Source organism: Brassica napus, chromosome C1 (genome assembly GCF_020379485.1).
Source record: "Brassica napus cultivar Da-Ae chromosome C1, Da-Ae, whole genome shotgun sequence".
Lineage (NCBI taxonomy): Eukaryota > Viridiplantae > Streptophyta > Magnoliopsida > Brassicales > Brassicaceae > Brassica > Brassica napus.
This window is the reverse complement of record NC_063444.1, coordinates 50503005-50517874: the sequence shown is the minus strand read 5'-3', so window position 1 is coordinate 50517874 and position 14870 is coordinate 50503005. Positions and strand designations below refer to the sequence as shown.

At 35.2% G+C, this 14870-nt stretch overlaps 3 protein-coding genes across 4 annotated transcripts; 1 reads left to right on the top strand and 2 right to left on the bottom strand.

The window, feature by feature from the left end:
* The first annotated feature begins 2788 nt into the window (after positions 1 to 2788).
* LOC106433070 (FT-interacting protein 7) lies at positions 2789 to 6421 on the top strand. Its single transcript, XM_013873918.3, has one exon. It carries the CDS (start codon positions 3236 to 3238, stop codon positions 6317 to 6319), a length of 3084 nt encoding a protein of 1027 aa, XP_013729372.2. The 5' UTR covers positions 2789 to 3235; the 3' UTR covers positions 6320 to 6421.
* A 668-nt stretch (positions 6422 to 7089) lies between these two features.
* Positions 7090 to 9437, bottom strand: LOC106445322 (beta-glucuronosyltransferase GlcAT14A). 2 transcript variants are annotated; one of them, XM_013886846.3, is made up of 4 exons: positions 8744 to 9403; positions 8320 to 8395; positions 8020 to 8135; positions 7090 to 7766 (listed from the first exon to the last, which is right to left on the bottom strand). In XM_013886846.3, exons 1-4 carry the CDS (start codon positions 9234 to 9236, stop codon positions 7315 to 7317), a joined length of 1137 nt encoding a protein of 378 aa, XP_013742300.1. In that variant the 5' UTR covers positions 9237 to 9403; the 3' UTR covers positions 7090 to 7314. The 2 variants fall into 2 exon arrangements, with proteins under 2 accessions (XP_013742300.1, XP_022544286.1); XM_022688565.2 differs by lacking the exon at positions 8020 to 8135 and having other exon boundaries at positions 7709 to 7766; positions 8744 to 9437.
* Positions 9438 to 9593: 156 nt separating this feature from the next.
* Positions 9594 to 12211, bottom strand: LOC125580441 (F-box protein KIB4-like). Its single transcript, XM_048744873.1, has one exon. It carries the CDS (start codon positions 11265 to 11267, stop codon positions 10077 to 10079), a length of 1191 nt encoding a protein of 396 aa, XP_048600830.1. The 5' UTR covers positions 11268 to 12211; the 3' UTR covers positions 9594 to 10076.
* Between the last annotated feature and the right edge of the window lie 2659 nt (positions 12212 to 14870).

Sequence of the window (14870 nt, the reverse complement as noted above, 5' to 3'; positions counted from 1 at the left end):
AAATTTAGGAAAGCTAGGTGTATTAATAATATTTTTAAAAATAAGTTGATATGTATATTAAATAATCAACATTTAAAATTATTTATAATACGAAATATAAAAAATATTTTTAGGGGTTTCCCCAAATTTTAAATAATAATTAAAATTGGTAGCTTTAAATTTTATAAATAATTCATATAACAAAAAGGGGGGGGGGGGGGGGCAGAGATTGAATATTTAAATTATTTTCAAAATTCACATGTAATTGTTTAAAATTTAGGAAAGCTAGGTGTATTAATAATATTTTTAAAAATAAGTTGATATGTATATTAAATAATCAACATTTAAAATTATTTATAATACGAAATATAAAAAATATTTTTAGGGGTTTCCCCAAATTTTAAATAATAATTAAAATTGGTAGCTTTAAATTTTATAAATAATTCATATAGATAAATAATCCACTGTCCAATTATTTATAGACCAATATGGCGTTAGTTTAATGCAATGACTCATTCTTACTTTCTTTAGTTTCCTCAAAAGACAGGTAAGTAACTTTTAAAATAAATGACAAAATAGCTATGAAAATATATGTATATAATACTTGAAAAAAACAACCTTGAGGTTGGTGATATCATTTTATGATGCTTTCAACATATGATATAAAATAAAAATAAAAGGTTAATTCTAAAATAATTTCATTTGTGTATGTGTATTGTTGCTCAAGTTTACGGCTTACTCATTCAGACTTTTATTTCTTCTGTATGGCGATGGCTGGCATGTGGGTATAAACATTGCTGATCTGAAGCCCGCTCGTTTGATAAAAAGGGCTTGGCCTAGCTAAAATCTTTCTCCCGTTGCGACCCGAGCCCATTGATCCAAAGAGTTCAGCATTTTTTTGGATCAAAAGAAACGTTGAATTTAAGTAACTTAAAAGTCTACCGAAATTCAAAACTCACTTCTCGTGAAAGGCCCATACGAAAACAAACAAAAATAAAATTAGTTTTTTACAAAAAAATAAATACCGTTGGGGAAAAACATATCAGACAGAGACCTAAGGTGGACAACAGTATTATATAAATTCTATACTTCAAAAACAAATTCACGAAGAAAGTTATAGGACAGGGTAAATATATGTCATTTAAAATATCAAGTATGTTTTTATTGCTGCAAGAAACACGAAAACAAAGCAACGTTCATTTTTGCAGAGAGCAGCAAGTAAGCAAACTAAAAGCAAAGCAAGTTGAAATATTTCATATTTTAATAATTGATAAAAAGTACTGTGTCATACAATTTTTTATGCTGGTATTGGTACTATCATCAATAATTAATAATTAGTAAAGTTAACGAAAAAAGAATAGGTAATTTCATCTTTATGCCAAATCATCAAGATTCTCTGATGTTCTTGTTCCGAACATATATGTTCAATTTTAATTTTAACAGCAACCCCATTTTCTAAAGTTATTTGCTTCAAATGAAAGCTTCCTATAAAGGTGAGATTAATTAGTGTTGACTGTTGATTATAGATATATTTCAAATCTTTGAAATATAAAAGGGAAATGATTCAGACAAACGCAATTTACTCCCACCTAAAGAAAGTGAGACGTCGAATTCTTAATTATATTCAGACCCAAATTTGTGTCATGTATTATGCATGTATGAAAATAGACTATATTTTTTTTGTCAACATAAAAAAAGATTATAAGTATGCTACATTACATAAACGTCACAAAAATCTTGGTCCAAAATTTCACAAAGTACTATATTTTGATTAGATGTTCGGAATCCACGTACGATTCAGAGGGAAAGTATTCTGACAAGATTCGTAATGACCTAAGTAAATTCCAAAAACTTCACTGAAAATTATAATAAAACAGTACTACTACTTATAGACATGAAAGATTTGTAAATATGTCTTGCACGTGCGCGTATTTTGGAACAAGAACTAACGGCTTCTGATTTATTTGTACTATTTTATTTATAATTCAGTGCCCAGTGATATACACAAGTACACAGACACATCTTGTGTGAAGGGAGAAAAAACCATGTAATTTATAATAGTTCAAGAACGTACAAGTATAAGTATAAGTGCAAGTTCTATGCATTTTTTTCAATGCAATTTGTATTTATGGAAGATTCTTCTTTAGTTTCCAGTTGCATGAATGTTATCTTACCGGCCATGCAAGCATATATTCCATGTTCACATAATCAAGAAGCATTTTCGTTATTTTTTATACTTCACGTAAGGAACATGAATTTACTGTAAATCAAATTTCATTATACAGATTTATAATTCATAAATGTCAATAAAGATCTCTAATTATTTAAATATTTGAAAAACAAAAAGCAAGGCTTTGCTTATTATATTGATTGAATCACGTAGAGGGCGGGGGACATATAGCAACCATTTGAAGCTTGAATCCTAAACCAAGATTCTGATTTTCCCATGAAACTGGTTTTAATATAATGTTAAATCTAATTTAATTTGGTGAGATTACATTAATTATTTTAGAAAAATAAAAAGAGATTACATTAATTAATGCATAATGTTAGAGAGTTAAGCAATATCAGTTCATTAACTAAATTTGAACGTTATAAGTTTGTAACGCTGTAAACACGGTTTGATAACAAAACAATTTGTCATTTCGTTCATGTTCTAACGGGAAGTCTCTGCATGTTGTAAGTCGTTAGATTTAAGCAAATATCAGTTCATTAATTATCTTTTAACGTTATCAATGCGTCATTTGTCATTTCGTTCGTATTTTTCAAAGGGGGAGCTATTTAGTTGAAAAATGCACAAACCACATCACCTAACTCCTATTTTCAAAATTGTAGAAACCGTTATTTATTACTACAACAAATAAAAACACATGACTTTTATAAAATAAAATCAGTATTTATTTTCTTTTTTCATCAATGAACGTGAGATTCCACTTACCAGCATCAAGCACGGTGCTCAGATTACCTGCACTAAACTTTTTTTAATTTAAAAACAAATAACAATTTGATTCGTCCTCTTATGTTAAATCACGTGGCGTACTATCTTACGTGTCAATGCTGACGTGTAGTAACTTTACCTCTAAAGCCTTTTTAAACCCTTCACTCTCGAGCTTCGAACACAAACAGTACTTCAAAAAAAACACACAATCAGTTCTCTCTCTCTCTAGAAAAAAAACATTTCAAATTTTGTTTCTCTCTTAAAAAGAAACTGAAGAAACAAAACCGATCAGTTCCAGATTGCTGCAAGAAAGACACAATGGCGGACACTGTCCTAAGGAAGCTGATCGTAGAGATCTGCAACGCGAGGAACCTAATGCCGAAAGACGGCCAAGGAACGGCGAGCGCCTACGCGATCGTCGACTTCGACGGCCAGCGACGGAGGACGAAGACCAAGTTCCGAGATCTGAATCCCCAGTGGGACGAGAAGCTCGAGTTCTTCGTACACGACGTGGCGACCATGGGGGAGGAGATTCTCGAGATCAATCTGTGCAACGACAAGAAGACGGGGAAGCGGAGCACGTTTCTCGGGAAAGTCAAGATCGCCGGAAACGCGTTCGCCGCGGCGGGGTCCGAGACTCTTGTCTATTACCCCCTCGAGAAGAGGAGCGTCTTCTCTCAGATCAAAGGCGAGATCGGTTTAAAGGCTTATTATGTTGACGAGAGTATACCGGCGGCGGCGGCGGCGACGGAGGAGAAGCCTGCGGCGGAGGGTCAGGCTGCTCCGGCGGCGGAAGAGAAGGCGGGGGAGAAGGAGAAGGAGAAAACAGAGGAGGGGAAGAAAGAAGCAGAGGCGGCGAAAACAGAGGAGAAACCCAAGGAAGAAGCTAAACCGGAGGCTAAACCGGAGGTTAAACCGAAGGAGGAAGCCAAACCGGAGGAGAAGAAACCAGACGCAGCAGCTCCGCCGGCTACGGCGGACACAAAAACAAATCCTCCGAAAGCCGCCGCCGCAGCAGCTCCTCCTCCTCCGGCTGTACCGCAGAAGACAGAGACGGTGAAGCAAAAAGAGATAGAAATTAAACCGGAGAATCTAAACCGGCAAGACTTAATCGGAGCGGATCTTGATCTCCCTTCTCTAACCAGAGATCAGAACCGTGGTGGCGGTTACGATCTCGTCGATCGAATGCCGTTTCTATACATCCGCGTAGCCAAGGCGAAGCGAGCTAACAACGACGGGAGCAGTCCGATCTACGCCAAGCTCGTGATCGGTACAACCGGTGTGAAAACCAGATGCCAAACCGGTAAAGATTGGGACCAAGTGTTTGCCTTCGAGAAAGAGAGCTTAAACTCGAGCTCCTTGGAAGTTTCGGTTTGGTCGGAAGAGAAAGTCGAGAAGGAAGACAAAACGGTTACAACAACGGAGAGTTGTCTTGGAACGGTGTCGTTTGATCTTCAAGAGGTTCCCAAGAGAGTGCCTCCGGATAGTCCTTTGGCTCCTCAATGGTACACTTTGGAGTCTGAGAAGTCTCCTGGGAATGACGTCATGCTCGCTGTTTGGCTCGGGACTCAAGCTGATGAAGCGTTTCAAGAGGCTTGGCAGTCGGACTCCGGCGGGTTGATACCGGAGACCCGGTCCAAGGTTTACTTATCTCCGAAGCTTTGGTATTTAAGGCTAACGGTTATACAAACCCAAGACTTGCAGCTAGGTTCGGGTCCCGAACCTAAAGCGAAGAACCCCACCACTGAGTTGTATGTGAAAGCTCAGCTTGGACCTCAAGTCTTCAAAACGGCTAGGACTTCGATCGGACCGTCAGCTTCCTCGTCTGGATCCGGTAACCCGACTTGGAACGAGGATCTTGTTTTCGTAGCTTCTGAGCCGTTTGAGCCGTTCTTGATAGTGAATGTGGAAGATATAACGAATGGTCAGTCAATTGGTCAGACCAAGATTCACATGGGGAGCGTCGAGAGGAGAAATGATGACCGGACCGAACCGAAATCGAGGTGGTTTAATCTCGCCGGGGACGAGAAGAAACCATACTCTGGAAGAATCCATGTGAAGGTTTGCCTTGAGGGTGGGTATCATGTGTTGGATGAAGCAGCTCATGTGACGAGTGATGTTAGACCTTCCGCTAAGCAGCTAGCCAAGCCACCTATTGGTTTGTTGGAAGTGGGTGTCCGTGGAGCTACTAATTTACTTCCGGTGAAAACCAGAGACGGTACGCGTGGTACTACTGATGCTTATGTGGTTGCAAAGTATGGACCGAAATGGGTTCGGACTCGTACCATCCTAGACCGGTTTAATCCGCGGTGGAACGAGCAGTACACATGGGATGTTTATGATCCGTGCACGGTCCTAACCATTGGAGTTTTCGACAACGGACGATACAAACGCGACGAAGCTGGGAAACAAGGTAGAGACTTAAGGGTTGGGAAAATCCGCATACGTCTCTCTACTCTCGACATGAACCGCGTCTACCTAAACTCCTACACCTTAACCGTAGTACTACCGAGCGGAGCCAAGAAGATGGGAGAGATAGAAATTGCTGTTCGGTTTTCTTGTCCGTCTTGGCTAAGCATTATTCAAGCTTATGTCACGCCAATGCTACCTAGGATGCACTACGTCCGCCCCCTCGGCCCGGCTCAACAAGACATTCTCCGTCACACGGCTATGCGTATTGTAACTGCTCGCCTCGCCCGGTCTGAGCCGCCTTTGGGTCAAGAGGTGGTTCAGTACATGCTTGACACGGACAATCATGTGTGGAGCATGAGGAGAAGCAAAGCGAATTGGTTCCGTGTCATCACGTTCTTGTCACGTGCCGCTACTATAGCCCGTTGGGTTCACGGGATTCGAACTTGGGTCCACCCACCAACCACCGTGCTAGTTCACTTGCTTCTCGTGGCCATCGTCTTGTGTCCGCATTTAGTTCTACCAACTGTTTTCATGTACGCGTTCTTGATCCTTGCCTTGAGGTTCCGTTGCCGTGGCAGATTCAAAGTCAGTAGCGTTGACACTCGTCTTTCCTGCGTTGACTCTGTTGCACCCGACGAGCTAGACGAGGAGTTTGACGGTTTCCCGGCGACTAGACCACCTGAGGTTGTCCGCATCAGGTATGACCGGTTAAGGGCATTAGCCGGTCGAGCACAGACTTTACTAGGTGATGTGGCGGCTCAAGGAGAGCGTATTGAGGCGCTTTTCAACTGGAAGGACCCACGCGCCACATGTATATTTGTGGTGTTCTGTCTTTTCGCGTCGTTCTTGTTCTACATTGTGCCCTTCAAGATCTTCGTTTTGGGGTTTGGTTTTTACTACATCCGACACCCGAGGTTCAGGGACGATATGCCTTCAGTTCCGGCCAACTTTTTCCGTCGACTTCCTTCTATGTCTGATCAGATCCTGTGATTCAGACAAGGGGTGGTCCAGTATTAATCTTGTCTTTTGTTGTTTTATCTATTTCTTGTCATGTAATTCTCGGAATATTTAATTATTATTATTTTTTATATACCTTCATTGTTTTTTAACATAAGTTTGTGGTGGTAGGTCCGTGAGTAGACATTAAGATCTCATCACACCAATAGATGGAAATTTGACCGTTAGTGCTTTGTGGGCCAAATATTTAATTAGAACATTAAAAGACATTCGTATAAAGCTCAAGAAAATCTGATCCGTCGTGGTTTAGGTGAAGAAGTTAGTGTGTATGACCGTTGCTGCATCGCAGGAGCGTTGCTCTAGGAAAAGGAAAACTCAAACCATAGAATAATAAAGATAAATATTGCCCTTACAAGTTGTCCTACCAAAAAGCCAATGTAGAGAGCTGGTCGACCGGTCTCGCCACCGGATTATGACCGTGAACCATAGCATTACCAATCTATCTCAATGATGCTTAGTTCCTTACTTCATGTCTGGACTTTTTTTAATTTTCGGATACCTATAAAATTACTCATTTCAACAAGTATTTCATTTTGATTTAAAGATCAGTCTTGTTTGGTTTAGTTTGACCTCTTTCACTTGCCTTTTCCCACATTGAACAACTATAGTTTCAAACATTAATGTCTTGTAGAAAATCAAGACAAATTAAGTACTCCTAGTAAAAACACAACAAAAAAAACTTAAATCTACTCATTCCCAAAGAAACAATTATCAACAGCTATAGAAATATATGCTTTCACAAAGATCAAAGATTGGTCAAACGCTTATAATATGGAGTATCACAACCTCGTCCATCCAAAATTCTATATAGTATAATGGTTTGGAAATCCAAAACCAAATCCACCCCAACAGTATATCTAAAATTTTCATTATTATTTTTAGGAATCACTAAACACTAAACACCGAAACAAACCAAGAAAGAATAAGGTCAAAGGTATCTCCATATAGAGTAGCATAGCTCACATTTCCTATCTACATTGTCTCTTGACAAAGTTTCTTCTCAACATAAGCCTCAAAAGCAAACTCTTCAACCTCCTAGCCCCCGAACCAGGACCAAGTTCGGGTTTTGACACACGGTTCCGTTTGTTTCTCAGAAGCTCTCGGTCTATCCTATTGAGAACCGGGTCATTGCCCTTGAACTTCCTTGCAAACGGCCTGTTACTCATTACCATCTTTCTGTAATCCCTTGTCCCTAGTGTCTTAGGATGCTGTTTTGGAGGATTGTCCCACGCTATGTAGTGAAGGTCGTGGTTCACGGTCGTGTTCCTGAACTCATCCGAGTTGCATATGAGTGTCTGAAAATAGCCTTCGGGAGATGAAACGAAGTTGGTGTAGTAGAGTAGGAGAGTTCTTGGTAAGTTGTCATAACCTATTATGCAATATTCTGAAAACGGTCTTGATAGGAATGTCCAAGCTGAACCTGAAATATTTCACATGCTATATTGTATCATTTATACATTCTTTACTAAATCAAAATACATTTCACCAAAAAGAAAATTTCTACATTTTTATCCTTTTTAACAAAAACAAATTAGGTTTTATGTCTTACTCAACTAAAATCAATCCTTGGACGCAACACTCTTCTAATCATTTTCAGATTAAATTTCTAAACATCATATACTTGTTTGGTCTTTAAATTAATAATGAATAAAAGTTGAAAGAGGAAAGGAAACCTGTGAAGAGCTTGAAAGAGGTAGGGAGGCTTCGTTGTTTGATAACCCACCAAATCTCTGACTTGTTGAGGCTATAAAGCCCTGGATCTATTATTATTGGTTTCCCTCTTTTGTTCCTACACATTTCATTGTATTACTAATATTAATCATTTTTTTCTTGCAAAATCAATAATACTGCTTTCATATAGTTCAAATTTATATTTATAACCATGTTCATTATTTTTCTGTTTTTTTTTCTCATCAATAGTATAGTCTTAATCTCAATGAAAAAAGGTAGAAAAGAAAATGAGTACAACTAACATTTTCCATCCCAACCGGCTTGTGTGCTGAATGAAGTTGAGATCTCTAGGCAACTCAGAAAAAGCATAGATCAGATCTGCATTTAATTAACAAATTAATAAATTACATAACAATTGCATCACTCTCCCATAAATAGACACACCATTATCAGCCTAATAATAACTTGAGTTGAGAATCAATGTCTAAACAAATCCTAAGCCACACAAACCGATCCTAACCATTGCATTCTTATCATAAGTCCAAACCCAAACTAAGATAAAATAGATAACCAAAGGTATACATTCATCTTAACCGGTTCATCTGTACATCATACAAATCTAGATCCAAATCTTGATCATTTTAAAAGCAAGAAATGATGAAAAATACATAGATCGTTAATAGATTTGGTTAGTCAAAATCAAATAAAAGGGTACACTCACCGTACCGTCTTGTGTGACTAGAGGATAATCAGAAGCACTTAGATTAATGAACCAGTCCCACCGACAACATCTCAAGAGCAAAGCCATTGCGTGAAGAGTCGTCGCGAGCATCGTTGGTCCTCTGTAGGTAACAAGATTCGGTTTACCTACGATCATTACATTACCCTCGGGCTGAAACAGAAGCTCTCCGGCCACGAACCTGGCCATCTCCAAATGCTCCTCCTCGGGGGCCTCGAGGTCTAGGTGGATCAAGTAGTGGTTTCTACGGTGGTAGAGAGATCTGAGGAGGCGTTTGAGTTTATCAACGTCCCCTTTGGAGGCAGAGATTAGGTAGGCGAAAGAGGGAAGTGTAGAGTTGAAGTCTTGGTTGGATTCAAGGGATGTAGTGGGGATCTTTGAAGAAGTAAAGAGAGTTGTGGTTGTGGGGATGATGTAAAAGAATGAGAAGAGGAGAGAAGTTAGAGAGAAGGAGATCATCAATAGCTTCTTCAACGCCATTTTGTTTCTCTCTGTAAATTTTCTTGGAATCTAGACAAGAAGAAGAGAGAGAGTGTTGTATGGTTTAATGGAGAACTAGTTTGTTGAATAATAAATAGGGGTTTCTATTTATTGTTTCTTTCTGTTATCACCCGTATATTTAACAATTGTCAGAAAAGTTTACAAGTTCCAAAAACAATACTAGGGGAAATCAAAATGTTACAAAATGATTAAACAATTTAAATATCACATAGACGTATGAATCAAAATTCATATTCTAATTTTTCATCGTCATTTATGAGCTAAACTGGTTTAAAATAGGCACCAACAAATATTAGGCACGGTACCAATAGTCTGAAAGATGATTGGCACCAAACTTGACATAAACATTAACCAACTCCAACAAATGATATTTTTTATCAAAAGAAAAAACTTCAATAAATAAAGCAAATTATGTAAATTTAGTAGTATTTGTGTATTGTTCTTAACAAAATATCAATGTTCATAAAATTTTGTTATATAATTTTGTTGCAACATACTATATCTTAAACCTGAAAAGAAAAGTGCAAACATTATCTACTGATCTAGATTGAGATTAAGAGCTAAGGATATCTACAAAGGTTTTAAGATTGGATTCTTTGCTTTCTAGTTAAGTCCTCCATGAACATATTTCTCTAGTGTTCTGAGATATTCTAAAACTATAATAGATCTTTGAGTATGATTTCTAGTTAAACACTTTGGATTTGAAACGCATACAACTATAGATTAAAATCACCAAAACTCTTGTTCCATAAATTTATAGAAAGGAAAAAAAAAATCATTCAGCCTTACGAAAAAGATAAGTAAATTAATTTAAAGTAATCATTTTCCACCAAAAGTGGGAATAAACCAACGAGCATCCTTGAAAGGTAGTGGCGACGAAGCAGTAAGATGGTTGAACAATTGAACTTCATTATTGGTCTGAATATTGACGACGCAAATGCCGTTATCATCCTCCCGTAGGTTATAATCATCGTCTCTACGAAACTGATCACTATAACTACAATATAAGCAATTTTTCAAAACTCCATCTTTGGCTGGAACCGTTATTCGTTGATCCAAAAGCAATGCTTCGTCCCCTAGAGACTTGATTATACTCCATTTTGATGATTTAGGATCCATCTTGTACAGGTCATATGAGTGTCTCTCCTCACTTGAAATAGCCAAAACTTGTCCAGACAAAGTCACAGCAAGATGTTCGAAGTCACAACACTCTGGTGACGTGGTGAAACTTGCAAATTCCATAGGAGAATCACCGCAAGAGAAATCAAAAGTAGTGATGCTTCCGTCTTCAACAAGCACGTAAAGCTTGCTTTCTTTAAAAACCATATCGACGCAGCTTTGATTCGTTGATGACCGAAACACCCTCCAGCTATCGTCTCCTTTCTTGTGATATGCAAGAGTGCGATCAAAAGCCCACACAACTAGATAATCTTTGTTTCTTTCATCTACCCACAAAACGGCAGCGTCTATTCCAAAGCACGTTGATAATAATGGTACGTTATTGTAACGGAATGTTGTAACCGTGAAACTAGAGTCAAAATTTCTCTTGAATTTCAACTTTGATCCGTCGGTTGATTCCATTGAATCAAGAAACGGGAGATGAATCCTCTCTCGAGTGAGCATATTCAAAAGATAAAAACGTGTTTTACGGTCTAACATGAGGAACCAGCTATTGTAACTTGCCAAACAAGAAGTCCTAAGGATATCAGAACCGAGATCTCTTATGGTGTATGTTTTCTGGTCAATAGGATCGAACAACTTACATGAATCGTCGATGCTTTCCAGAGGTAAGTGAAGCACGTCTGCAGGAAAGAGGACGAACCATGGATTTGCTTGTCTCATGCGGCATGATTTTGAAGCCGAATACCATACTGAAGAAACGCATCTAGCTCTATGAAAATCAACAAAGCTTAATCGTTCCATGACCAATATAACCAGGTCGAGGATAAGCATAGGGTCGTTGCGTATCGTTTTGTTGGAACCGATCATCTCCACTTTGGGCGTCATCATGATAGGTTTTTCTTAAACGGTTGTTGGTGTTTTAGGGTTTGTCCTTGTTTACTCTAAGGAAAAAAAAAAAAGGAATAATTTCCTTTATAATAATAGAAAATTAATTAAAATAAAAGAAATTCTTGGGTTTCACCAACCAATGAGAATTGGGTTTTTTATATACAATTTTTTTCAAAAAGGAAATAGAATATTTAGAATTTATTTTAAAAAATAAATGATAGAAAATAAATAAAAAAGTGTAATAGCAATAACATTTTTGTAATATTGTTAAAACCATTCATACTAAACACTAAACCTTTAAACCATAAAATCTAAACATGAAACCCTAAACCATTAGGTAAACACTAAACCCTAAACCATTGGGTAAATTCTAAACCCATGGATAGACTCATAAGCCTTGGAATATCTCTTTACCCAAGGGTTTAGGATTTACCCAAAAGTTTAGGGTTTAGAGTTTAGGATTTAGGTTTTAGTACAAACGGTTTTAATAACATTAAAGAATTTTTTTTTTTTATGGCTGCTACTATTTTCTATTTATTTTTTTATATTTTACCTAAGGGTTTAGGGGTTTAATCAAGGGTTTAAGGTTTAGTGTTTAGGATTTAGGGTATATGATTTAGTATGAACGATTTTAACAATGTTAAAAATTCATGTTTTATTGATAATACTCTTTTTATTTATTTTTATCCTTTTATTTTTTTTAAATATATTCTAAATATTATGTTTCTTTTTTTGAAAAAATTTGTATATAAAATAACTAATTCTCATTGGTTGGTGAACCTATATGTTCACCTATGAGGTGAACCCAAGAATTTCTCTTAAAATAAATGTTGTAAATTTGGTAGTATTTGTGTATTGGTCTTTAAGAAAATATGAATATGAATGTTGATAAACACATACTCCCTCTGTTTCTAAATATAAGATTTTTTAGGTAAAACACATTTATTAAAATAATTATTTTTTATCTTAAAAGCATTATTAAAATTATAAACTACAAAACATAACTATTAAATTTGATTAGCTACACAATTTTTGATAAATTTAAAGTTACCTAGAAATATGAAAACATCTTATATATTGGAACAAAAAAATTCTTCAAAACATCTTATATTTTGAAATGAAACGGAGGGAGTATACTTTTAGTTTGAATTTATCCAGATGATAGCAACAAAAAAATATAGTATAACTTTGTTGCAACATTGACCAAAAAAAATAATTTGTTGCAACATCGTATAAACATGAAAAGTGTAAAAATTATTTGAAAACACGTGAACTAGAAATGTAATGACTTTTAAGTTAAGTCTCATCTTGCTCAAAAAAAAACACATATCCAACGTCAATTTATTTTTTAATTTTAAAATAGATTTTGGAATAAAAATATTCTAATTGTATTCTATTTTTCAATTTATAGTAGCGTAACAAACGAGTTTATTACATAAATAGAGTATTTTATTTTATTTTTTATTTATCACTCTATTTCTCACTCAAAATAAAGTAGCATTAAAGTAGAACCCAACTCCGTAATAAAAATAGTCTACTTGAAGAAAAATATAAAATGATCCATTTGAAATGGTCTAAAAACTAGAAATATCCAAGAAGGTTGTAACATTTTTTTTTAAGCTATGTGAATGGATTACTCTATATTTTTTTTCTTCAAATAGAGTAACATACTAAAATGAATCATCGTGTAATAGTCTTTGATATCAATGTTGGTACCATATCTAAATTTTTTTTCTTCATAGTGATCCATTCGAAATGGTCTAAACATTTTAAATATTTAAGAAGGTTGTAGCATTGTTTTTTTAAAGCTAATTGAATCGATTACTCTATATTTCTTCTTCAAATAGAGTAGCATACTAAAATGAATCAATAGTGTTTAATAGTCTTTGATATCAATGTTGGTACTATATCTAATTTTTTTTTTCATAGTGATCCATTCGAGATGGTCTAATAGAAAAAATATAGAGTGATCCACTCAAAAATGGTCTAATAGTCTATATTCTTTTTTCAAAATAGAGTAACATACTAAAATAAATTATGTAAATTTAGTGGTATTTGTTTATTGGTTTTAAGAAAATATCAATGCTGATAAAACACATATTTTAGTTTGATTTTATCCGGACAATAGCAACATACTATACTTTAAACATGAGATACAAGTGTAAAATTCATTTTGAAAACATGGGAACTACAAATGTAATGACTTTTAAGTTGAAACTGATCTAGATTGAGAGTATAAAACTAAGAATATCTGAAATGTTGTAAGATTGAGTTCTTTGCTTTCAAGCTAAGTCATCCATGTACATATTTCTCTCACTATAATGTCTTTGATGTCACTTATATGATACAGCCGTGTAATTGTGTTCTTTGATATCTCTAGACAAATGTGCAACCCTAGGACACTACACAATGAAAACATGTTTCTTTCTGATCACAACCATTTTCGAGAGTATCTTTGACGAGAGGGAATCTCATCCAAACTTCATAGAATTGTCAAGATGAGTCTTAACTTATAAGATTAGATTAGAAAAACATTTTGGTTTGGATCTTAGCTTCGGCATTCGAGTGATTATAGAAGCTAATGTATGTTTGTAGACTTTTCTCTAAGGTTGTTTTAATTGTAAAAGGAACAAACAATCAAGATGAAATTGGCACTATAAGAGATTTACATATAGAATAAGTAACAACTAGAGCTTGATCTGCATAACCGCGCAAGTATTTGTTTTACTTTTTTATATGTAAAATTTATTTTAAAACATAAACATATAACTTTTACATTGAGTAATTATATTTTGTGTTTTGATCGGTTAATTTTACCACATACATTGGTATCATAAAACAAACCTATATGAGTTGAACAAAAAAAAAACCTATATGTATAACTAATCAGGCTTATATTTATGTGAAAATAGTCGAGATAAATATTTAATACCAAGAAACTTCAGATACTATAGATTTTTTGAAACTGAAAAAGGCATATTATTATTTAACTTTTTCAAAAAAGGTATATTATTATTTCTGATTATGTAGCCAAGTAGGTTGGATGATGATATTGATAAATATCGTATAAGCTAAATTAAAGGCAGATTGATTATTTATAGAATATCATTTGTTGGTGACCTGGATTTTAGGAAGTAATTTGGACCAACAAAATTATAATTTACTAAACTATTATTACATATTTTTTTGATAAACAGAGAATTTTATTTATTTATAATTGATAATCCAGAATTTAGGAACAATACAAATAATATTATTTATTGGTGATCTAGATTTTAGAGAGTTTTTCTTGTCCAAAAGGGAGATTACGACTTTTGATTTAGGTAATTATCAATTTATGAGAATGCATTAATCAATAAGGAAAAGACACAGATTACTTAAATGTAAGTTTATTAATCAATTCAATGGTATTTTCTTGTAAATAAGTTAAAAGTTTAAGGCATATTTCTATTTTGTACTTATCCTTTAATAGTATAGATTAATCACTTCAATGGTATTTTCTTGTAAGAAGGTTAAAAGTTAGGGATATTTCTATTTTGTACTTATCTTTTAATAGTATATAGTATACATTGGCATGTGTTTACTCTTGTGCCATCTCTTTAA